At 51.7% G+C, this 25,601-nt stretch overlaps 1 protein-coding gene across 3 annotated transcripts in view; it reads right to left on the bottom strand.

The window, feature by feature from the left end:
- STARD8 (StAR related lipid transfer domain containing 8) overlaps nucleotides 1-25,601 on the bottom strand; it is a 79,126-nt gene that overhangs the window by 16,845 nt on the left and 36,680 nt on the right. Inside the window, exon 1 of one of the 3 annotated variants that reach the window (XM_048213648.2) lies at nucleotides 24,815-24,987. The exons of 1 other annotated variant lie outside the window; for it this stretch is intronic. In XM_048213648.2, the coding sequence (XP_048069605.1) occupies nucleotides 24,815-24,932 (118 nt within the window). In that variant the 5' untranslated portion in view covers nucleotides 24,933-24,987. Of the gene's footprint in view, nucleotides 1-17,381; nucleotides 17,671-24,814; nucleotides 24,988-25,601 lie in introns of those variants that run through there. One more of the 3 variants, XM_026485789.4, reaches the window with a different exon arrangement.

Below are 25,601 nucleotides of genomic sequence, written 5' to 3'. Positions count from 1 at the left end.
TCCTGAGCTCCCTCCTAAGCCTGAAGGAGGTGGGAGAGGGCAGTAATAAAGTCCGACATTTTAAATACCTGCGCTATCTACCCGAACCACAGAGGCAGAGGCCACAGGACAGTGGCGAGCTACCTGTTCCTCTCACGTGAGGCAGTGGCCTTAGCCAAGGTTGTTGGGAAGGAAACTAGCTCACTTCGGTGGGCACCAAGTTCTTTCACTGCTACTAGAGTCCTCTAGCCCCCTGCTATTCTAAGTGTGATCCCTGGACCAGCAGCGGCAGCAGCAGCAGGGACCTCGTTAGAAATGCAGAATCCCAGACCGACTGAATCAGAATTTACATTTATAACTAGATCCTGAGTCGATTTGCATACACATTAAAGTTTGAGAAGCACTGGCCTATATCATCCAACTCAAGGATTCTCACCCTTGGATGCACATTAAAATCAGCTAAGAAGCTTAAAAATACCAATTTCCTGGGGCCCCATCCTCAAAGGCTGATTTAATTGGTCTGTGGTGAGGCTCTTCAAAACAGCCCTTTAAAAAAGCTACAGTATGGCGCATATTGAGGCCCACGTGACTTTTCTAACTCCCACAGATTTACGTGTCACAGCTGAGACTATGACCGTGATCTTTTATTTTTCTTTAAGGTTTTATTTTAATTCCAGTTACTTAACATACAGTGTTATTTCAGTTTCAGGTATACAATACAGTAATTCAACACTTCCATGCATCACCCAGTGCTCATCACATCAAGTGCCCTCCTTAGTCCCCATCACTGATTATACCCACCCCCCCCAGCCACCTCCCCTCTGGTAACCATCGTGTGTTCTCTATGGTTGAGAGTCTGTTTCTTGTTCGCTTGCTCTCTCTCTTCCCCTTTGCTCATTTGTTTTGTTTCCTAAATTGTCTTTCTCTGACTTATTTTGCTTAGCATAAACTCTCTAGCTCCATCCACGTCACTGCAAATGGCAAGATCTCATTCTTTTTATGACTGAGTGATATTCCACTGTGTATATACCATATCTTCTTTACCCACTCATCAATTGATAGACACTTGGGCTGCTTCCATATCTTCCCTGTTGTAAATAACACTGCCAAAGACACAGGGGTCCATGTATTCCTCTGAACTTGTGTTTTTGTATCCTTTGGGTAAATACCCAGTAGTGCAATTGCTGGGTGGTAGGGTAGCTCTAGTTTTCACTTTTTGAGGAACCTCTGTACTGTTTTCCACGGTGACTGCACCAGCTTGCATTCCCACCAACAGCTCAAGATGGTACCCCTTTCTCCACACCCTCGCCAACACCTGTTGTTTCTTGTGGTGATGATTTTGGCCATCCTAACAGGTGTGAGGTGATATGACACTGTCGTGTAGTGTTTGCATTTCCCTGATGGTGAGTGATGCTGAGCATCTTTTCATGCATCTGCTGGCCATCTGCATGTCTTCTTTGGAGAAATGTCTGTTCATGTATGATCCTGATCTTTTCACTTCCTGTCCAGCTCTCTTTTCCATTGAGTTATGCCACTTGCCCTCAGATGCCAGGTAAACAAAGGGCTTAGACTCAAAGGAACCAACTCCAGGCCCCGCAGATTTTTCCCACCCTTCTGACAGAGTGGAGTTACAAGCCTGAGTTGAAATCCTGGTGCTGCCAGGCATGAGCTCTTTGACTTTGGGCAAGTTATTTAACCTCTGTAAGACTCAGTTTCCCCCTCTGTAAAATGGAGGTGATAGAGTCTAGTTGGAATTGCTACTGAGAGCATTAAGTAAAATACTGGAGAGAGAAAAAAAAAAAAACCAACCCTGACGCATAGTACAAGCTCTCCCCACTAACTGAAGGGTCCTAAGAAAAAAGAACAAACAGAAGAAAGAGGCCCAGCTGGCATTTCCTTTTGGGTCTGGAAAGTGGCTGCATCCACATTACTGTCAAAATTGCAGCCAAATGGCTCTGGGAAGTGAGGTTAGTTAGGAGGCAGTCTCAAAGACACCACAATAGCTCCAAACAACAAAGAGCCAAGGAGTTTGCAGCAGGGCTACAGACTGAATCCCCAGCAAGTCCTCCCTGGCAGGAATCTGGAGAATGTGATGGGTTATTACCCAACAGGATGTCAGCGACACTGGCTCCCAACAATACACCACCTCGTGGAGGGCTGGGAGGCCCTGAGGCTCCCTCCCAGATGGAGCAGTCAGAGATATATGTCTTGGTGATTAAGGACTGAGCTAAAGCGCTTTGCGTTCATCCCTCCCACCCGTCCCAGCCTACTCAGGCTGCGGCCAGAAGTGACCACTCACCCTGAGGTTGGGGCCCAGGTGTCCCAGACTAAGGATTGCCTTAAGTGCTCGGCGGGGAGAGTGACACTGGGCAGGCTGAGGCGAGGGATGAAGGAATGTCTGCTTCTAGACTAGAAGCTAGTCAGTCCAGCTTCTATGTACAGATGTGCAGATTTCAGCCGTTTCAACTGCTATATTCTGCAGGCCGTGCTCTGGCCAAAGCTAGGATGCTATGCTGGGACAGGTCAGGAATGGCACTCAGGTGGCACAAGCTGAATTCCACAGAGATTTAAGCCCAGACTCTCTCCCTGGGGAGGGTCCCAGCTGATCTGAACCATAAGAATTTGGGAAAGGGGCATACTCAAAAGCTCCAGAGTCCAATCAGGTCTCAAGGCCACACCCACAGGTTTCCTGGAAGGAGTGTCAAAGGAAAATGGCTGAGCAGCAGCAGATGATTTCAGAGATCAATGACAGGATCTGCACCTGCACTCGCACAGGCCACGCACAGGATCCTCGTAGCACAGAGCTTCTTTTCTATTCAGTGAAGGGTGGGATGAGGAGAAAAGCAGGGCTTCTGTTCCTGAGAAACACTAGATGAACAAGGGTAGTTTATGCACTCAGGGAAGGGGCAGCAACATCTCCCACGGAGGAAATGCAATAATGCTCAAAGATGATAGATAACTGAGTTGAAGAAAGCTTCTTCCAATCAAGCCAGCTTCCCTACTTGCTGCCTAAGTCATTTTAGCCAACTTGCTTCATTCCCTAAGCTTTGGATCTTCATCTGTGTAGTGAGGGCCAACAGCTTTCCTGCCTACCGCCGTGTGTGGAATGGGTCAGGTTTTGCCTGGTTTTGAAAGTGGCTGTATGAAAGTTATCATTAGAGAGCACCACTTTTGTTAAGACTACTTGAACTTGGCCTCTCTCTCTCTCCTGAAACTATTACACCGTATGTTCACTAACTGGAATTTAAATAAAACTTAAAAAAAAAAAGACTACTTGACCTTGGTATGCACACATTCACAGCCTTTAAGGCTCAGTTCAGATTGTGTCCTACTTGTAAAAAAAAAAAAAAAGTGAGCATGAGCTAGGAGGAAAAGAAAAGGGCAACTAAGTTGAGGGAGGTCAGGCCTCACCCAGCCAATATCACAAGCCCCACCCTCTTCATGCCACACTTGGGGGACTTGAGTCCTTCCGTCTTGTGGTCACTCCGTGGGCTTTGAGAGAGCTGCCCAGACCCCACTTCTGCCTACTCTTTCCCAACCCAAAACCCAGCTCAGGCATAGGTACCAGGTAAGACTCAGGGCCCAGGACAAGCAATGGGTGGATGTCACAGAGGCCCAGATCAAAGGGTCCTTGTTACTGCCAAAACAGTAACCTCTCAGCTCAGACTGCACATTATAATTTGAGAGCTTTTAAAAATTCCAGTGCCTGGGGGCGCTTGGGTGGTTCAGTTGGTTAAGTATCTGCCTTCGGCTCAGGTCATGATCCCAGAGTCCTGGGATGGAGCCCCATGTCAGGCTCCCTGCTCAGCTCCCTGCTTCTCCCTTTGCCCCACCCCCTACTCATGCTCACATGCTCTTTCTCTCTCTCCCTCTCTGAAAGAAAGGGAGAAAGAAAGAAAGAAAGAAAGAAAGAAAGAAAGAAAGAAAGAAAGAAAGAAAGGGAAAGAAAGAAAGAAAGAAAGAAAGAAAGAAAGAAAGAAAGAAAGAAAGAAAGAAAGAAAGAAAGAAAGGAAATATTTTTAAAAATTCTGGTGCCTGGGCCCCAGTCATGACCAATTAAATTAGAATCTCTGGGAAAGTTTCCATCTGTTTTTGAGAACTTTCCACATGATTCTAAAGTGTAGGCAAGATGGAGAACCGCTGCCGTGAACAAACATGGCCAGCTAAAAAGCCACAGCGTAGGTCTCTGAAAAGATTCCAGCCAGAGGCCAGACTCAGGCCCATTCGAATCACTGGTCCATGTTCTCTCCAGGCTCAAGTGAAGGAGCAAGAGAGCAATGAGCAGCAATACGAATGCATATGGTGGGACAGGGGAGGGCAATTCTGTGGGTGTTTGTGAAGGTAATCTATTCAGTTAACTGACCTACTCCAAAAGGAAGCTTTCAGCAAATGTGCTGATTTCCTTTGCCTTACTTTGCTTTCTATTTGGAAAGACATCTCCTTCATGGCCCTCACTGTAGGACAAGTGTCTCCCAAACAAGGTCTGGTATCAGCATGGTCTCTCCCACCTTTAGTGAGCACAGGAGGAAAAGCCAGCGTTCTGAGGCAGTAGAGAAAGACCTGGGATGCCACTGTCTTTGTGATGACCCAAGTTTCCAAGGTGGGCTTTGTAAGGCCAAGCTGGTATTCCAGAGTGGCAGAAGGGCCCCCCCAACACTCCAGGCCCTGCTGCTATAGGGAAATGCTAAGTTCTGGCAAACAGCTTCTCAGCTCATTTCTCTTGGTAGATGCAAAGCCCGTTTTCTTTGCCCACCTTCACTCCTAGAGAGGGATCCTATTTAAGGAAGAGATGTTGGCTTTCTGGCAGGGGCCAGAAATCTATCTCTCTTGGCTCCAAGTGGTTATTAGCAGCTCCTTTCACCCTCCTGTAAGGATACATCTAAGGAGCCTAGACCACAAGAAGTGTGCCCACCCAGCCTTGAGCCTTGGATCCCTCAGGTGGGGCTTCATTCAACTTTGCAGAAATGCTACAACAGGTGACTGTCTGGCTATGCACCCCACACACCGAGGGACAGAGGGAGAGGAGCCCTCACAAGGGCTCATACTAACAGCTGTCATGAATTTTACGACTGCCAAGGCTTCCCCTCCTGACCTTGGACGGGACATTCAGGGGGGTCTGCGATACCCTGTCCTCTGGGAAATTGGGTACACTCCTCTCCCTGCTACTGCTGCTCTTAGCTGTAATTACAATTCTTACTAGATTCTTACAGGGGAGGAGGGCAAAGGGAAGAAAGACACAAGACCGAAATAGCTTTCATCCCACATTCCAAACCTCACAGCAGGGGTGCCACAGTAAGGGCTGCTGGATTTCAAGCAGCTAGCTTGGCAGTGCTAGCCACTGGCTGGCCTCTAGCTTGTTGAGTCACAGGCAGGACTTGGGGCCCCTGCTGCACCTGTTGGGACGCCAGTCTTGATCACAGCCAGGGCTACAGCTGGATGCCAAGCTCCGGGGCCCATATGAGCAACACTTTTGGAGTCTCCCTGTCAGAACTGAGGCACCACCAAGGCACACAGCCCAGGGAGGGACAGTACCATTTGACTGGATGGCGACATAGTGAAGCCACTGAATCTTCTTGCTGGCTAGTGGCAGGCTGACATGTGTGGCTCTCCATTCTGATACCCCTCTCTCCTTAACGCTCCATGTCCACACCAAAGCCACAGAGCCTCAGGGATTCTCAACCAGGGACAATGTTATGCCCCAGGGGACCTTTGGCAATGTTTAGAAACATTCTCAGTCATCGCAACTGGGGAGGGATGCTACTAGCACCTACTGAATAGAGGCCAGGACAATCCCCACAACAAAAGAAAGGCTGATTCCAGACCTGAAGTGTGGCACTGTGAGCTCAGCCTCCAGTTTAACTGGGGGCCTCAGGCACTTCCAGGTATCCCCACCCTTCCTTGAGGATGTCCTGAGGGATGAGGCAAAGACTGGATGCATGATTCAGTGGAGGTCCCTTGTCTGTGGACACCGACAGTCCTTTGCAGGAAGGGTCACGTCAGCCAGGGACAGGTGGCAGTTTGAGTTTGGAGTTTTTATAAATATGGAAGTTACACAAGAAACCCCCAACTGCGCCCCTCTCCCCAAGAAGCTGAAGCCTGAGATCTGGTATGCAGCTTTAAGTGAGGGAGGCTCATGAGGGCCCTGTGGCTAAACCAGGCCTCTGGCCTCCCGGGGCTGCTTGAAAATTTGGGTCCAGAGTCCAGTCTGTGGTCTCCTAGGCTGGCACTTGATACAGCAGGGTTAAAGCAGGCAGCTGACATTCTTGCCCAGCCCAGGGCTTCCCTGTGACAGTGAAGGTCACCGCTGCCACCTGCTCTGCTACAGTCACTCCATTAGCTCTCTTGCCCTCAGGGAATCCTGCCCCCAACCCAGTCCCAAGTGCTCTGACAAGGTCATGGTTACAAGGAAGGACGGCTGTTTTCATCAGTCCTGCACTACTCCATCACCTCCAGTCGCCAGCCTGGAAGCAAGAGATGCCAGCCTAACTGGTCTGGGGCAGATGGTAGACCAGTGGTAACTGCTCTCCACCATGGTAGGGGTGGAAAGCTTATCGGACTGAAGGTCAGGAGAACTACATTCTAGCCTTAACTCTACTGGGAACTTGTTGGGTGACCTTGGGCAAGCCACCAACTCTGTCTGGGCCTCAGTTTTTCCATCTCCTAATGGCCACTCACCAAAATCTAGACCCAGAGAAGGGGTATGTGTGATTTGCGCTGGCTGGTTCCGTAGGAGGGAGCTGTCCTCCTCCTGCACATTCTCCTCTGGGACACTCCAGTGAGGGTGTTCAGTGGGGACCAAGACAAAACCCATCTTCCCCTCCCGATCTGGCTCTCCTGCTCTCCTGCCTTCCAAGGCACCCGAACACCCAGGCTTAAACCACTAGTCATCCTGTTCTGTCCTCTCTCGACTCATGTATTTAGTCACCAAGTTCTACCGACTTTTCCACCAAGTGGTCACGGTTTCCCACGCCCAGCCATGCTCTAGGTTGGCATGCCTGGATTACTTAAGCCCTCCAAGTTCCCGGCCTCTAGTCTCTCCTTTCAACAGGTGTCCTGCCAGCTTCTTCTTATAAGAGCCCAGCTCTGACCTGGCCGCTCTCCTAGTCTGCAGCCTAGCAGGCTCCCCACTGCCCACAGCCCAGGGCAGACGCCGACTGCTTTCCATGTGGCACTTGAGGCCTTCTACACCCTAGACCCAGCCTGACTTGAAGCTGCAAACTCCCATTATCTATCAAGATGGAGGTCAAATGCCCCATGAAGTCTTCCTCCCCTGATATCTCCCTAATCCCCTGCCACTCAACGGCTCATTTAAATTAAATGACCCCTTACATATTTCCATTACCTTCTCAGCAGCACATGAGACTGTCTCCCCCACTCAACCAGAGTCTCACAGCATAGGGTCCTATTTGTCTCAGTATCCCCACTGCAGTGTGGTAAGGGCTACAGAATGTTCTGGCAACACCTAGACAGGAAGTCCTGCTTTCCAGCGAAACACTGTGCGGGCCTCTGACTCCACCCATTCCTCTGGCATCACTATAGCAAAGACACAGAACTGAGGAGACGTACCTGCAACTCAGCCAACTACATGACCAGCAAAACACCTTTGCGCCAGGCAGAAACCACCAAGGCCTAGAGGTGTAAAAAGGAAAAATAATCTCTGCCTGAGGGTGAAGGCATTCTGGCCTCAAGGAAGCCTCAGCTCTTCTATCCCGAGCTCCTGCGAGGGCCTCCAAGCCGACATGAGAAGGGACATGCGCCATCTCCTGCTTCCTCTCTTGGCCTGTGAAGTCTTGGCACTCGCCCATTTTGACCCGGTGCCACCACTTCTACATCCCACCCCCCTTGCCTACTTCCTTTTCCTTTTGCTGAGGCCAAATTTAAACTCCCGGGCAGGAAATGCCTTAAAGGAACCTGGCCCCACCCTGAGATCCCGAAAAAAAATCATCTCTGACAGAAAATGGGCCTGAGAGAAGCAGCCTCTTCACAGGGTCTATTCCCCCCTCTGGAAGCCAGTGGTGACAAGCCTCCCCTGAGCCCTGCAGCCAAAGGGAGGGCTGTGATTCTGGGCAGAAAGGGGAGGGCCAGGGCCTTGGCTTTGTGGGCAGGGGGTGGCAACGTGCACGCTCAGGCCATGTGGGGTGAAAGGAAGGAGAATCCAAATTGGTGACCAAACAGCTGTGTGATATCTAGAAACAGAGGTTTTGGGGTGCAGTGGGAAGACTAACAGGCTAGCAATCTGAGAATGTGGCTTTTAGTCTGGGCTCTGCTACTTCTTAGCTGTGGTTGTGCTCCTTATTGATAACAATACTTATGATACTGAATACAATTATGAGTAATAATTAAGATAAAACACTAATATTTACTGAGTACTTACTATGTGCCAGGCCCTGAGCTAAGAACTTTACACAGATCAGATTGGGCAAGACTTAATTCTCTGTGCTTCGGTGTCCTTATCTGTAAAATAGCGATATGATTTAGCACTGACAACAGGAGGTTTTTGCAAGTATAAAATGAGATAACAACAATAACAACCAAAGGGTTCTGAGTCAGTGTTGTGTCCCAGGCATAAGTACTTTTTATATGGTTTCTATCACTGAATCTTGACAACAACCCTATGGGGGGTAAGTGCTATGAAATTTCTATTTGACAGACAGAAAACTAAGGCCCAGAGATATTGAGTAACTTGCCCCAAATCAGCCGCTAGGAAGTGGCGGGTCAAGATGCAAATCCAGGCAGTGTGGATTCAGAATCCTCCAAGTCCACCAGGTAGAATTCTTTTCATCAAATAGGAGAAGTCACTTTGGCCATAGACACAATAAACATACACCAGGAGTTTTGCAGCATGAACACTTAGCCTGAAGTAACTTCCCATCAGTAGAGAAAACACTTGACCATCCCACATCTCATTTGGTCCCCATGGCAGCCCTGTTCAAAGCAGACCTATTGCACAAATGGGGAAACTAAGGTTACAGAAGTTTAAGTGGCTTCCACTGGACTACAGATGGGGGCCAGGAGCCTGCCTAAATGCCCATAGCCGTCCTGTTGATCGGTTCCCATATGGTCTCCCTAGGCTCTGCCCTCCAAATCCACTCCTATTTGGTGCCAGGCCCCATGCTAAGCACCAAGGTCTAAAACTGAACAAAAGCCAAATTCTCCTGGAGCACCTGGCCAGAGGAGCTACCAGGCCCATACTCCCCAGGGAGGCAGAAGCTAAGATGGGGCTGTCCTCCGAAGCACTCCCTGGCCCCCGTTTGGAGGCAAGATCACAGAGAATGTGCTCGAAAGCAATGGAGCTGACAGCTGGTACAGCCTATAGGAAGGAAGTTTGTAGCCCCCCAAGGGCCCTGAGGTGGGAACATTGTGGGGAGGGCTAGAGCTTCTGGACAAAAGCTTACCCCTCCAGCCCAATACCAGCATGGGCCACACCAGCTGGAGGGGTCACGAAAGTTAATCCAGCCAGCCTCCTGCCTGCCCCTCACCACCCACACCTTTTAAATAACGAAAGCTGATTGTCAGGAGAGCTCGTTATAATGTCTCTTCTTCCCTGATGCCACCCAGCTCCCTATTCTCCACCCCTCGTGCTGGAAGGTGCTCATTAGGCAGGCCTGCCGCCGTCAGAACCACCTCCCCAGCTTCCTCCTGCACACCGTCCCCCAACAGTGCAGCTCTGCTTTAGAGCCTCGATCCCCAGCCCTTTGATATTTCTCTCCTCTCCACCTGTCCTCCTTGGTGGGGAGGGGGCAGGCAAGGACCTAGGGATTGTCTGCCCAGGAGTGACTGATCACTGGTGGGTAAAATAAGCAGTCAGGGGCAGAAGGGAGACCCAAGCCCAAGCTCAGGCCGCCTGGCCGGGCACCCAAGAAAGGGAGAAGGAGAGGCGTGGCACCATTGTTAAGGGTGTGGGCGATGGACTCAGCCTGCCTGGGTCCTGATCCCAGTTACATCATTCCCCAGCCATGTGACCTTGAGTACGTTCTTCTTTGAGCCTCTCCCTGCCTATTTCTTCATATGTAAAATGTGGATGAGGATAGCCGTACCTACCTTACAGAATCACCATGGGAGCTAAATAAGTTCAAATGTGTCAAGAATTTAGAAGAGTTCACTATTATCATTGTCATTATCATGGTCATGGTCATAAATGCCACAAGGATCCCTCCATACAGGTGGGTGTGGCCAAGGAATGCTTTTCTGGAGGAAGTGGAATCTGAAGGACAGAGGGCCCGACCTAAGGCCTAGGGGGCAGCATGTTTGAGCACCGCACAGGCCCGGGTCAGTGAAAAACAGCAACAAGACAAGGTGGCAGAAAGTACCACTAAACAACAATAATTGTGAGAATTCTGTTCATATTGGACTTGCTACTCAACAACCCCATGAGGTAGGTACATACAGCTCCATTTTACAGCTGACAAAATGGAGGCTCACAGAGGTTAAGTAATCTGCCTAAAGTCTACCCAGTGTTGTTCATCCCAGAGCCCCTGCTCCCGCACCATGACACTTTCCTGCCCCAAGCTCCATGTATATGATTCAGCATGCGTTTTGCTTCATCTCCATTCTGGCCCCTTTCCCACATGTCCCTTTTAGTTTTTCCCATTTAGAAAGCCCTGCCTAGGTGGGGACTGCTCTGGCCAGACGTCTGGGGCCAAGCACTTCCCAAACTGCCTGCTCGTAGCCCCAGCCTGGCTTGACCTTGGCCTGGAGCAGAAAAGCTGGCTGCAAGTGTGTGTCTCACACCTCAGACAGGCCAGCCTTGGGCCAGCCCAGATAAAGGACAGGAAATCCTTGGTCACCTCCCCTGGAGGTTGCTCCCTCTACCATGGGAACAGAGTTGCAGCCTGGGCAGAGGTTCCTCTGTGGTGAGGAAGCTGCCGAGTCAGCCCTAGCTGCCTTGGCTGCCGGGTGTGGTTTGGGGGAAATAGGGAGGGCTGAGCATCAGGAGACCTGGGCTCCAAATCCTCTCTCCTCGGAGACCAGGCCCTTGCCCCATCTGGGCCCCAGGTGGGCATCAGCAAGGATCACACTGCTTATCCTCCCAGGCTGCTCTGAAAACAGAACAGAATCGTGGAAGTGAAAGTGCCTTGGAAATGGAAAGAAATAGGAAGACTCATCGTGGTCATCATCGTCAACTGCAGAGGAGGAATGGCTGAGTTGGTGTTTCTCCCTGTCTGATTCATCCTTCTAGGCCCCACTGTGGGCATGGCTCATACTCATTTCCGGCTTTGATGCTCCTCAAAATATCCCCTTCCCCCCACCTCCACCAGCTCAAGGGAAGAAAGCAAGTGGCAGGAAAACAGGATATACTGGCAGCCCCCACAGGGTATACTGCAGTCAACTCATCAAAAGGGAGCACCTCCTCTCATCAGACTTGCCCTCTGCTATGAGGGCACCAAGAAGAAGGCCCTAGACTCCAAGGGCTCCCCAGTCATGAGAGCTGGCCGGACCAGACCAACAAACATATCAGAGAGCTGTATGAGGTGTTTGGACCCAGGACTCTGGGGGTTCAGAAGGCACCTGCTGGAGTCACCAGAAAAATAACAGAGAAATCTTGTAGAAAAGTTCAGGCTAGAAATAAACAGAGGGGATTGAGGGACTTCCAGAGCCCCATTCCGCATTCCCAGGGCCCCAAACAGTAGCATGTGCAGAAGACAGTAACGAGGCTGCAAAGGGGACTGGTCTCAGGTCCCCTGAGAAGTACTTGGAGGAACTGAGGCTGTTTGGCCTAGGGAAGAGGCAGGGGTACTTGGGTTCCATCCTCAGACCTCTGCAAGTCAGAGAGAACAGACACTGGCTAGGTGGTCCCAGGGGGCAGAGCTGGGACCCAGGGCTGTAGAAGCCACAGGGATATGGCATTCAGTTCAACATAAGCAAATGCTTTTGGATGGTCCATGAATGAAAGCAACTGCTTTGAAACATTGTGCTCTCAGGTACTGAAGGTGGTGCTGCACAAATACCTGGTGGGAAGATCTGGGTTCACAAGGAGAGTGGGACCGAGTGTCCTCTAAAGGCCCTTCTCCCCGGAGCTCAGTCTGCTCCCTACCTCTGCGGTATTGTGGGAGAAAGCATAAAGGTGACTGACTGGAGCTGGCTAAGCCCTTGGCCGCTTCCCACAGAGACCTGGGATCCCAGGAGCACCTTGGGCTGCTACTATCCAGGGAGAGCAGGTCACTCATTAACTTGTGGCTGAATGGGTCAGAGGGTGGCCACTCGGGACACACACAAACATGGGGAGGGGGCTGGAGAGCAAACTGCACAAAAGCCCATGCTCAAGGAAAACCTAAGCTGTGGCAGTTCAAGGCCTGGTCAGCCCAAACTGACCAGTCAACTGGCGAAATTTAGTGACCAGGCCTGGCAGAACTTAAAGCCAACTGACCTTTGTCTTGTGGACAAGCAAAAGGTTTGGCTGGGAATGCATAATCTTACAGCTGCAACGGAACCTGAGAGACCACTGAGTGCATGCCACCTGCCCTGCCAGTTTTTAAATGGTGGAAACTGAGGCCCAGAGAAAGCAAATGTCATTCAGGTAGATAGCTACAGAGAGGCACAACCAGAAGCCAGGCTTGCGGACTCTATAGTAGGCCCACATGGTTCCCGAAATGCTGGTTCTTTCTCTTCTCACTGAAATTTCAGAAAACTGCTTGGGGTTCAGAGCTTTCTGAATGGGACCTGGCCTGACCCTTCCCAATTCCCACTGCTTGTCAAGATACAGGCTCTCAGAGGAAGGTCTCTTCCTCCACCACAGAGGCCTCAGCCTTACAGCAGCAGCAGCAGTGTGGCTGACAGCTCATGTCCCTGCCTAGCAAGGAGGAGGGCCCCACAGCTGTACTGAAAACAGACACACAAACAGCCCCAATAACGGCAGATCCTTTGGGGGGGGTATTTCTCGCTCTTTCAAATTGATCTTAGGGGGTCAAGTGCTCCTGGAAACACCCCCAGCCCCTTCTGACTCTGATGCCTAAAGATCCCCCTAACCCCACTGCCCATCCGAATCGCTATCAACTTAACTCCCTCACCCTCTCGATAACCACCCAGATGAATGTGTGTCTCTCAGCAACGTGAATAACAACTTCTGTTTGCCCAAACGAAGACAGAGGGGCAGACGTTTAATTGGCCCCAGAAGTTCCTGTGAAGGAATGTTTGTTAGTGTCCCCTTGGGGGAGGTGAGGGTTAAGATGGGATCCCCTTAAGGCCTGGGGTGGACAGGGAATTAGTTAATGGCCATCCCCCAGAGGTGACTTTTCAAGGTGGTTATTATGTGGCTCAATCATTAACCAAGCAGTGGCAGGACCCCAGGCTTGTTGGAAAGGAGCCACTCCTTTCCCAAGGACAGCCCAAGAGCAGGAGGCCGCAGCCAGGGAGAACGCTCATGGGGTCTCGCCACACCTCTCACAGACTGCTCTGGAGCAGTGGGAAGAGAGGCCTGGACAGGGAAGCTCTCCCTCAGCTCCACATGGGGGTGGAGGAGGGCTGGCCCGGATGTGGAGGAAGTCAGCACACCCTTACTGAGGCGGAGGGAAAGGGGAGACAGTGAGGGTTTTTATCATGAATGAGAGAGGAAGCTCCAAGCTGGGCCTTGGTGATTAGATGACAAGCTGGGAAAGACGCTCATCCTGAACGCATCCTGTTTTGCTCCAAAGTGGCCTCAGGGGCCAGGGGAGGGGCCAGGAGGAGAGGAGCCTCCCAGGAATTCTCCCAGGCCTGCTGACCTCAAGCTCCTGGGTGGCCCTGGAACTGGGGAGGCAAGTGGGAGAGTTTACCCCATTTAATGCTAGAAGAGCAAGGCACAAAGTTTCCACAAGAAGATTCCACAAGTCGGCCTCCGGAGCTGCAGTCCCGGAGACTGTGGCTAGCGCTGTAAAATGAGGGGCTAGGGCTCCCTAATTTCTCCAGCTCTGACTTTGCCTGGGCCTCTCTTCAGAGCTTCAGCTCAAATGTCACTGCCTCACCCCTGTCAGTCACCTTCCCTTCAGTCAAAAGCAAGGGTTCCCTAGTCAGGCCTCCCCGGGCAAGGGCAAAACAGCCCCCTCGACCATTGGAAATACGAACACTGTCAGGATATCTGATGATATTAAGGGGCCGTTCTAGATGTGCTAATGGTACAGTAGCTATTTTTTTAGGAATCCTTATCTTTAAGAGATATATATTGAACTACTTATAGATAAGTTGATAAGATGTCTGGGATTTGTTTCAAAATAACAAGAAGGAAGGTGAAGTTAAGATGGAGCTGTTAATAGGCAGGATTATAGCCATGGGCTGATGGCTGTTGAAGTCGGCTGATGAGCACACGGAGCCTGATTACACTCATTGTCTCTTTTATATTATATTGATATATATTCAATATATTGTATTGAAAGTCTTCATAACGATTTCTTTTAAAAAGTCCTCACTGAGGTAAAGACTAAGTAGGCCTTGAATTATTTATGCCACTAACCCCCAAACTACATGGCAGATGCCCTGAGGGTGGGGGTTACACTCTCTGTCCTCCGCAAGACCTAGCCAAGCCTGAGCTTAATGACCAAAAATTTGTACAGTACTTGGTAGTTTACAAGGCACTTAGCCATGGATCCCCTTGTTTAAGCCAGTGAAGTGGAAACAGTGGGGAGAAATCAAGAGCCGAGAGTCCAAGAGGTCACAAGTGGAGCAGTGCGGCCTCTATTTAAACCTCCCGTATGTCCAGCTCCCAGTCTCCTGCGCTTTGCCCCACACCACCCTGGATTCCTGAGAAACTCAACGCCCAGTTACCTGTACCAGAGCCCTAAGGGTTGGGGTAAAAGGGACAGCAATCGGCTACATGTTGAGTTCCCAAAGTGGAGCATTGGGCAAGAGGAGACTCAACACACAAACACAGCATTTCAGACCTGTGACAGACTGATTCGAGGACTAGTCCCCCCTCCTCACATACACACAAACCAAGACCGCGGCTCACAGATGAAAAGAGCCTTAGGAACACTTGACACCAGCAAATGCGTGCCCAGGCCTGTGCTCGACTACTTTGTTTAGGGTTGCAGGTTGGGGGAGCTCCCACTTCCCATCCTAGAGCCCTTGTATTTTTGAGATCATTTATCTCTATTTTATCTGATAATAGCCTCCCAAGGGCCCAGGGCCAAGGCACTTGATCTTACCCAAACTTGAAGCCCAAGGAAAAAGTTCTATTTTATCCCAGCCAGAGGCAATTCCTTCTTCCAGCCAAAGACCCTTTACCCCACCTTCTCCAAAAAGGTAAGGGCACAGTCTGCTTTCATTAAGCCTGCCATCCCCTGAACCTGAACTTTCTGTGGCTGGACCAGAGAACTCCAAGAGTGTCCTAGCAGAAAAGCACCAGCAGCTGCAACAGCATCCAGATTAGAGACTCCATCCTCTCCTCCCTTTGGAACCTTCTCGCTTTTGTGTTGCTGCTGGTATCCCTGTAGCTGGCTCCAGGGGTCCTCCTGCTCCCTCTCCAATCCCTAGCCCTGAGGGCAGAATTTTAAAACTTCAAGAAGGCAGAGAGGGTCAAAGTTCAGACCCCTTTGTGCCACTTTCTTTGCTCCTGTGCTCAAAGTCGGGAGGTGTGCTTTAATAAGAAAGGCCCTTCCATCCACCCTGCACAACTCATGCCCCACTCCCCAGCCCACACAAGATACACAGCCCCTTTATGCACCTTCTGTTCTTGCTCTAAACACCTCCAGCTATCTCTCAACTCTGTCTCCTCTCCCGATGGGGGAGGGGAGCTGCAGATGCTCAGGGAAGTTAACATACTTCTCTAAGAGTTGCTTAAGAGGTGGACAGAAGGCCAGCGAAGAAGGGAAACGGAATTCTGTCCATGTAGTGTTTTCTAGCCCTAATGACAGAGGTCCAAGGAGCAAAAATTCCAAACCCCAAATCCAGAACGAAATTGGACAGAGGTCAAATCCCGGAAGTGAGGACCAATCCCGGAAGGTCCAGCGATACGGTAGCTGTAGCTTTAGGGTCAAAGAACCCCCAACACCATCATTCCCATCACACTCTTACCCACTTGCTCCATCAACCATTCATAAACCACCGGCAGCCATCCCTCTTTCTCTATGCCCTTGGGCTGTCTGCCTCCCCATTCCCAGATAGAAATTGTCTTCCTTTTATTCCAGGCAGATGGAAGTGAGGGGAAAATTCAGAGCAGTAAGAAAAGACGGTGGGTGGAGACAGCAACCCTTAGAGTGGGGGAGGGAACAGGTCCCACAGTAGGAGTCAGGGTTTGAAAATAGCCCTGGGTGTGATTCATCACCCTCTCCTCCTAGGTGGGCAGACCTCGGGGCTCCAAGGGGGACAGAGACAAGCCAGGCTTCTCCAGCCCAACCTCTGGGGTCCCAGGCTCTGAGTTGGCCCCGCTCCTCCCCACCTTCAGTCTGGCTGCTGTCCTGCTCACCTTCCCACCACTGCTAGTTTTCCAGCTGGCTTGGCTGCATAATCACCGCAAAGCTTTCCATCTGCATAGCTCCTGTCGCCCCAAGCATCTCAAAGGCAACCTTTCACCTACCAGTGAGGAGCCTGGAACCGTGGGACAAGTCAAAATGTCATGGAAAAGACTGGCCCTTTAGATACCAAAAGCCAGCCCTCCACCTGAAGCTGAGTGCAGCTCAAAGTGCTGGAGTGCAGTTGAAAACACTGGCCCATAGAAGCAGCATGACACACCTAAGGTCACATGAATTAGTGGTTGAACCCCAGTTTCCTGAGTCCTAATTCAGTGCTCCACTTTAAAGAGTCTTGGGAGAAGAGAAATGGAGAGAACCCCAGACTACCTAATTTGGAAATCCCAAAAACTTCCACTAGAAGGAAGCCTTTCCTCAGAGCTTCTGTAATCCAAACCCATTTGGGACTTCATGGGGAAACTGAGCCGTGAAGGATGCGACTTATCCAAAGGTTTTCACTTGATCCCCACAGCTTCTTTAGTACCAGGAAAGTCCAGAGCTCTTCTCAGAAGGGAGGACAATGGCCAAAGGGAAAGCCCATAGGGCCCGACCGGGGATTCCTGGAAATGCCCTCAAAAGCAGAGGAAGGAAAAGGGTAGGCGAGGTGACAGAGAGCCCGAAGGGCTGCCACCCCTGCCCAGTTCCAGTCCCCCTCCAAAGCCCCAGAGCTACGGCTCCAGACTGCGGCCAGGCCCGGGATAACGGGCGGAAAGGCTTCTTCTGCCACCCGACTCGCGGAGCTTCCCTCGGGAGAAGCGCTGCCAGCGGGCTCAGGGGCTCCCCGAACTTCGGCGACTCCTACCCCAAATCCCCGGGGGCGAAGGTGGTTCGGCGGCTTCCTCCGCGTCTCCGTCCGGCGTGCGCTGCCCTGCCGAACCGCTAAGAGCCGGGGCTGGCCAGAGCGCGCCGGAGACTAGGCCGAGCGAGGGGGCCCGGGAGGCCCCGTTGGTCCGGATTTTTGCCTGACGTCGCCCTAACTCCTACCTGGAGGCCGCGTCCACCACTTGGGGTTCGAGACCCTGACACAGCGGCCAGTGGGCAGGAGGTGACTGCAGGAAGAACGGCTCCCGTCCGGGGCACGCGCGGAGCCTGGGGTGGGCCGGGGGTAAGGGTGCCAGCCAGAGAGCAGCTGCCGCGGCTGCTTAGCTGTTGTCAACCCGAGGCCACTTTCGGCGCAGGTGGGGAGGGGACAACGGCGAGTTGGGCGGCCGGGATGCCCCGCCCACCTACGGGACCCTCGACCAATGAGGGCGCAGTCCGGCCCACCGGACTCCGCAGAAAGTCGCCCAAATTGTGGTGGGCGGGGCTCTGCCTTCTAGCTCCTCCAATATCCGCGCGGCTGCCTCTTCCTCAGGTCACACCGCTGGTGGGGAGGGGGTAGGCGGGGAGAAGTCTCCTCCAGAGCTAGCGACGGAGGGTGAAGGAGCGAGCAACTGGCCAGGCGCACAGACTATTTATTGGGCTCTGAATGTGCCTGGCATCGTATGGGGGATTTAAATACATGTGCCATGTGCACGTGAAGGTTCAGTGGTTTGCTGTGAATAATTCATGGTGAGTTCAGGAGACAACTTCAGTGAGATCTCTGATTAGTACGGACAACCAAGAGAGAATCTTGGACACTAAATATTTGAGCAGGAAGTTGCCATTCCCACCTTGCTCAGGCCCCAGCATTCTGCAACTTCCCCACTACCCCCAGCTCTCTGCCTTAAGTCCAAACTCTACCTCCGTGGAGAAATGCATGGACAACTTGGGGCATATACATTAATCATGACAGGCGAGGGCTCCTAAGAGTGTGACATCAGAAAGCTGGTTTAAATTCAATAAGAAACAGAGTGTTAAGATTTGATTTCTCTCTTGCCTTTCCTCACAAGGGTCCAATACAAGTTCGCTACCATGACTTCATTGTTGAATTGAGGACTCCTGTTAGCCAGGACTGGGAGTACTCCAGATGACATGCCATCCAACCGCCATCCTCCACATTTACAGATAGAGAAACTGAGACGAGATGACTCACTCAAGCTAACCCACCAGATCCATGGCAGGGATAATACCTGCACATGGGTTGTTTTCTCCATATGTAACAGATGGGAGAAATGAAGCTGAAGTTTCTGGAAAGCAGGGGCCACATCCATCTAATTTGTTTGCTAGAGTACCCAACACAGGCGAGAGCAAAACTTCGTGTTTATTAGGACAACCTTGTTAAGGTCACCCAGGCAATGGCAAAGACAGACATAGCCCCGGGTGTCCCCCTCCTGTCTGGTCTTCAGACAAATTGGAATTCTCCCACCTTCCTTCCCTGCTGGGCCTGATGAGAATCAGAGGAGAAATGATGAAGCAAGGCTACCCCCAGGGTGCACCCCTTCTTTCCTCTCAATGGCAAGACAGGAGCTGGCACTTTGTTCAAGATGAGCCATGTCCCTGTGGGTCTTGGAAGTAGATGAGACCTGTATTCCAGAGCTCACTTCTAGAAACAAAATCCTACCCAGAGTCAGGAACCCCCTGTAATGGGTGGGAAGGTAGACGACCTCCTTCCTGAGGCTGGGCCGTTATATTTGCAAGCATCCCTAAGGTCCTGAGTTGGGGCCAAATTTATCTTGCTTCTGGAAAATGCTAAAAGGGTATAACAGTGTGGGTCCTGAACAAACTGAGGGCTTCAGAGGGGAGGGGACTGGGGGACTGGGCTAGGTAGGTGATGGGTATTAAGGAGGGCACATATTGCATGGAGCACTGGGTGTTATACGTAAACAATGAATCATGGAACACTACATCAAAAACTAAGGATGTACTGTATGGTGACTAACATAACATAATAAAAAATTATCATAAAAAAAAGAAAGTGTGGGTCCTGCAGTATCCTAATAGCTTCCCTAAGGGAAGGAAGCCAGGTCAGAGCTGATTCCAGCCACCACATGGCACCAAGCACAGTGCCCACAGCAGTTTCTCAGTAATGCTGAAAGATATTCAAGGGACAACCATGAAGAAATTGCAATCATATGAATAATGACCAAACCCCACTAACCTTTAAGTAAATACATTTAACTGCCTCAGAGATGATGGATTCTGAGACACCCAGTTCTTGAAGAAAAATAAAGTGATCAAACCAGACAACTAAAAAAGGGAAAACTACAGAAACTACAAAAGAGCGATTGCTACAAATAGTAGAACAAGAATTTCACAGCGCCTGGCATAGAGTAGGTACTCAATAAAAACATCTTTTGAAGGACTAAGTGAACACAATAGTCAGGAAAAGCTACAATCCTAATATCTGCCATGCACATTGTGACATTTAATGGCTAAGCAAAAAATAAGTAAATAAAATAAAATGGCCCAAGCAACGTCTAGGCTATTTCTTTGGGTCTTTCTTGATATCCTTTTCTTATCCCATGAGCTTCAGAAAGGCAAGAAATCAGCCTCTTTAGAAGGAGATAGCTCGTTCCCTTCAATCCTTGCTCCCTGATCTACTCCCAGGCCCTGACCTAAGCCAGAGTCTTGCACGGAACAGATATACAGTAACGGTGCCTGGAACAGATGAGGAAAGGGTACCTTTTCACAGTCTCCTTTCTGGGTTGCATCTTGAGTGGCTCTGGTGATAACTGGAGCCTTAGGTCCTGGGTGTCCCTTTTCCCACAAGCCCCCACTATTGCCTGTGTATCCTATAGTGCTGCTGCTGCCGCTGCCTTGGCTGCCTGCTCAGCCATTAAGCAGGGAAACAGAGCGCATGAGGGCAGGCTGAGGGCAGGGGGCAAAGCCTTGGGGTGCAGGTATGCATTTCTATGCCCTAGATATGGGGCTTCCCTCTGTCTGCCACTATCAAAACCCAGTTGTGTCATATAAAGAGCAGTATGATGGATTCTGGAGGCAGACAGCCCAAGTACAAAACCCAACTCTGCTCCTTACTAGCCGTGTGACCTTGGGCAAATTACTTTCCACCTTTCTGTGCCTCAGTTTCCTCACCTGTAAAGTGTGGATGATAATCACAGTCCTGATCTTATATGGCTGTTAAGTGGATCCACGGGGCTAAATCGCACTTTGAACGGTGGCTAGCTCACTGTAAGTGCTCTTAAGTGTTAGGTATGGTGACAGAGGCACTGAGCAATGAAGTAAAAGAGTTGGGTACTACTCCCAGTTCCACCACTTTCTGGCTGTGTCACCAAGGGGAAGTCATTGTGCCACTCCACACATCAGTGTCTTCACCGGTAAAATGAGGATAGAGCGTAACCGCTAGCAGGCACAATGAAGACAGTGGACGTGAGGGTGTACTGTAAAGGGTGGCGGCAGGTGATGGGATGGCAAAGCAAGGTGTTGGACAGGTCAGCTTTTTTCCAAGGCCAATCAGCTCCTTTCTTCTAGGAGGTGGCAGAGAGAAACTCCAGGTGCTGTTCCTGTGAGCTACAACCCAAGACACTTGGGTAGCAATAAGTGCTACCCAACTTCTGATAACTAACTTCTGATGGCCCCCACAGCCCTCCCTGCCTAGGAATGGGGACTCTTCAGGCTGTTGCAGGCATAGCCCCACTCTGGAATGGCTGACGGTAATGAAACAGGTGCTTCTCCTACTCTTTCTCCATGGAGCTAAAGGAGCAGCAGCAAATAACTCCAGGGATCCCAGCTGAGAAGAAAGAAGGGGGGCAGGAACCATGAGGTGAAAATGAATTACACTTGGACCAGCCCCGTGCAGCACACGACCACGGATGCCCTCACACTTGCAAACACATTCCCGCGTACCTCATTGAAAGCCCACCAAGTCAAGCCTGGGACAGTAAAGGTCTGCTCTTCAAAGATTTGGGGCCCCCACCCAGCTTCAGGAAAGGGGGCTACTGATCAGATCCCCACAACATAAGACAGTTACAGCTCATAAAAAAAAAATGCCTCAGGAACCACGCCATGGCAGGGGCATTTGCACTAAGAGGGGCAGCCAGAGCAGGACCAATGTAGGAAGAAAGGGATTTGGTAATGGGAGGGGCTTGGAAAGATGAGGGGCAACAGGCCCTGCTCTGCATTGCTAGGTGGGAGTGGGGGACGGAGCTAAGTCCTGGCAGGAGCCCAAAGACCATGTCTCAGCCCACAGCCCTGGAGACCACTGTAGCTGTGCCCACCTCACACTCCAGAGCACCCTGAAAGGGGGAGCCCCGTGCTGGGCTGGGAGGAAAGCTGGAGTACGGGCTGACCCGGGCACAGGCCAGGAGAGTTTCAGGGATCGCTTACTCTCTCAGGACACCCCCCCCCCCAACACAGATGCACTTATTCTCTCTCACTTGCCTCCTGGAACTATTGAAAGGGATGTTTGGAGCAGCTCCCGATGAACCTCCAGGCACCTGGACTAGGCAGCTGGAGAGGGAGAGGCCAGGCCCACTCAGTCTCTGCCTCCCACTCTTCCCCAGAAGACACCCAAGAGCCTGCCCCCATCTCTCTAACAGATACTAGGCCAAGTGTTAGCTGCTGGAGAGCCGATCCCCAACATCCGCACAACAGAGCCATGACAGTGTGGAGGGCCCCACTTCACACCCAGGATGGGCCCCTGGCCTGGATTTACTGGCCAGTCTCAAAGGGGCCAGAGGTTTCCTGCTGCAGGCAAATGGAGCACCGCCTCCATTCCCTCAGGGAGGTCTGCCTGCCTCAGCTCAAACAAATCGAGGGGCTGAGCACTTGGTGAACCTGGCACAGACACTCAGAGAGGGATGTCCACTCCCACCCTTCCGCCCCATTCAGAGGACAGTCACGGTGTGGTGAGATGAGCGAAAGCAAGTCAACTTCTAACATGAATCCCCTTGTCCTGACCCACTCCACCCCCATGCACACCTACAAGCAGCTGAGACCAGAGGAACCCTCCCTGTGCCCCTCAACAGCATTCCCCTTTGCCTGACTTAGTTTCAGCCCTTGAGCTCGCTCCTTCCTGGCCAGGCTCAGTTTCCTCATCTGGAAAAACAGAGCTGGGTCCTGGTTTCCTGGGTACTTTGTTTCTTCTATTTTTTTTGGGGGGGGGGGTGGGTAGAGGGAGGGGCAGAGGGCCCAGAGCCCAACGATGGGCTCAATCTCACAACCCTGAGATTGTGACCTGAGCGAAATCAACAGTCAGATGCTTAATGGGCTGAGCCACCCAGACGTCTGGGGTACCTTTTTTCTGTAACATTCTCTGCTTCTGTGAGCTTTTCTGTGTGTTCCTGTGGGGGGTGTGGCTCCCAGAAGCCCAACATCCCTGGAGCTTCTGCAGAAGAAGGGAGTACTTGGGGGTGTAAGAGTCATCTGAGGATGAGGAGAAAGAGCAGAGCAAAGTGAGAAAAAGGAAGGAGGAAGGCTGAGGTAAAAGGCAGAGAAAGAGGCCAAACCAGCCCAAAAGTCTAGAGACCTGGCCCCTGCCTCCTGCACTGCCTCCAGCTCACCCGGTGGCAATGGACACAAAGAGCCTCTGAGCAGAGCTCAGGATCCTGCCCTCTCGCCTGGGACCTTTCCACTTGTCCCTCAGGGGAAACAGCTCCTGGGACAAAACAGAAAGGGTGCGGAGGAGATGGAGGAGGAAGAAAGAGTGGGCTCTTCCTTCCCACACAACAGGCTGCCCCATCAGTCCACGATGGTCTGACCTCGTGCTGCAACCAGATACAGTGCCCACAAAGTTGGAGGGCTGCTGGTGGGAGGTGGCGGAGGGAGATTTGCTTTCACAGGCCTGCCACAAACCTGCGATTATGGGTCTCTAGGGCTTGATATTCTCAATTCAAGCAGACAGAAGCATTCCCTAGCCACCCACCCTGTCTATTTCCCTTGAAGAATAGTCCCCAGAGGCGCCTGGGTGACATCAGAGAGGGCATACAATGTGTGGTGATGCTCGAGGGCCACTCAACTAAGAGTCTGGGCTCTTGAAGCCCCTCTCAGTGTGCCCTTCTCTAAGCATAGCTACCCTCTCCACACCCCTACACACACACACACACACACACACACACACACACACACACACATTCTCACTAAATAAAAATTCTGAGCTGATCTTCAGCCAGAGCCAGGGCTTCCCTATACATATATATCAACCTATCAGTCAACATTGGCACCTAGGCACTGGTGGGGGAGGCTGGAGCAGAGAACAAGGCAGGAAGGCCCAACAGCCAGGGTCTCTGTCTTATGGAGCTCCCATGCCAGTGGAAGAGGCAACAGCAGCCCCCAGATAGAGAAAATCCAACCCAAGCAGGTGGGCAGCCAGATCAGGTCCCAGAGGACAGGGAGAGAGGGGACAGCAAGGCCCCCAGGTTGGACACTTGATATGTCTGGATCAACAGACCCCCAGGAAACACCAGGAAAGTGGCTCCTGGGCCCCACCCCCCATCAAGGCTCCTGAATCAGGGGCCAGGACACTGGAATTCTGGCGTCTACCTTCCTTTTACCATTGAGGAGCTGTGTGACCTGGCTGAGAGTCTTGCCCTCTCTGGGCCTCAGGGTCCACATATGTACAATCAGACAGTCTGCTCTGAGGATTTCTGTGGGCCCTGTCCTTTAAGTATGTTCATGTCCCATGACAAACCCATGTTGAGAAACCCAACCCAGTTTGCTATTTCCTCCCTGCCATTTGGGCAGGAGCAAGGGAGAACTTACTGGGGAAAAGGAAGCAGCCGAGCCTGGACATTTTTTTTAAATGCTCAGAGAAATATATACTTTTTTTCAATTTTTAAAAAGACGAAGTGCCAGGTAGTCTGGGTGACCCGATGGAGTGGAAACAGGCCTTGGGATGGAGTTTAGGCAATTCAAGGTGACTAAAATGGTGCTGCCAGGGTGGCTGGGCCATGTCATGCAAGTAGGGGACAGAGTGAGGCAGTAAGGGTCCCCTAGAGTGTTAGGGGGTATGTGGAGCTACTGGCTAGGTAGGAAGACCCAAGGATACGGAGACAAAAAGAGGGATAGAAGGACAGACAGTGGGATGAAGTAAAAATATAAGCAGAGGGTCAGACATATAGCGGGACAGGAAGACAGACAGGAGGATGGAAGTGTGATGCCAGAGGCAGAGACAAAGAAAGTGCTAGAAGACTAGGGGATAAGGGACATACTGTTTATTAAATGCCTACCACGTGTTAACAACCAAAATGTTGCTCTTTTTTGAGTGGAGGATGGAGGCAGAGGGAGAGAGGCGGGTAGGGACGAAGCCAGACGGACAACTGGGATGAGAGGATGGGGGCACCTTGAGAAAGCAAGAGCTGCCTAAGAATGAGAAGGACGCAGGAGTGCCGGGATGGAAGGTCTGAAAAAAGCAGAGTGCCAGCCGGGGGTGGGATTCAGACAAATGGACGTAAGACTATTAGATGAAAGCGGGACTGGAACCAAAGACGTGAAGGCGAGGGGGACTCAAGTTCTGCCTCGCCAGACGGCAGCGCCGGGGCTCCCCGCGACGTGCCAGCCTAGCCCTGACCTCCCGCAGGCGTCCGCCCAGCTCTGTTCACCTGGCTTCCAGCGCGGCGGGTCCCACCGAGCGCCCTTCACACCCTGCGGTTTCCACGGCACCCACGTCCGGGGCTTCGGGAGCCGCAAGGCTGGCCCCCAGCCTGCTGCTTCAGCCATGAGTCCGGCGGCGACTCCCAAGCGAGCGCTGGCGCCTCGGGTGCTCGCACCCGGGACTGAGCCTACGGAGAAGACGGCGCCCAGGGAGGGAGGGAGGGGCTGAGGGAATGACGGCCCGGGTTGCCCCGCCCCTTCAGCGGCAACTAGAAAGTTCCACGCCCCCACCTTGAGCAGGAAGCCCCCCTTCTCTATCCTACGCTGAGCTCAAGTCATTTCTTTAGCTTGGCTACTCTGCCTCGCCCCTCACCATTGGGCCTCTTGTACTGGGTTGGGGTGACCCTCCGGCCTTTTCCATACCGGCCTCCTAATTGAGGGGTGTCTCACCACTGATCCCACTCCTTTTTGCTGTCCTATGCCAGTGCAGCATAGTAAGGGTCAGCCCCTCCACCTCCCGTCTCCCCCAAATCTCATCACCAGGTTAGCCCCTGCACGTCCTGTCTCCCCCAAATCTCACCAACCATGTTACATGGCAGAAGACCTTGTGCAACAGCCAGATGGAGAGGGGAATGGTGGCTCCAGCCCACTTGGTGGACTGACTGACTCACTCACTCCTCAGCCTCCTCCACGCCCTGCTTCTTACCACCCGCCCAGCTCCATTTTCTGTCTGGCTGACCAGAGCAACAGGACCTTGGGTTCCAACAAGGACACCTTGAAATCCTTCTAGCACTG

Source organism: Ursus arctos, chromosome X (assembly GCF_023065955.2).
Source record: "Ursus arctos isolate Adak ecotype North America chromosome X, UrsArc2.0, whole genome shotgun sequence".
In the NCBI taxonomy this organism is placed as follows: Eukaryota; Metazoa; Chordata; class Mammalia; order Carnivora; family Ursidae; genus Ursus; species Ursus arctos.
Note: the sequence above shows the minus strand (reverse complement) of the source record. Positions and strands in the feature narration are given on the sequence as shown.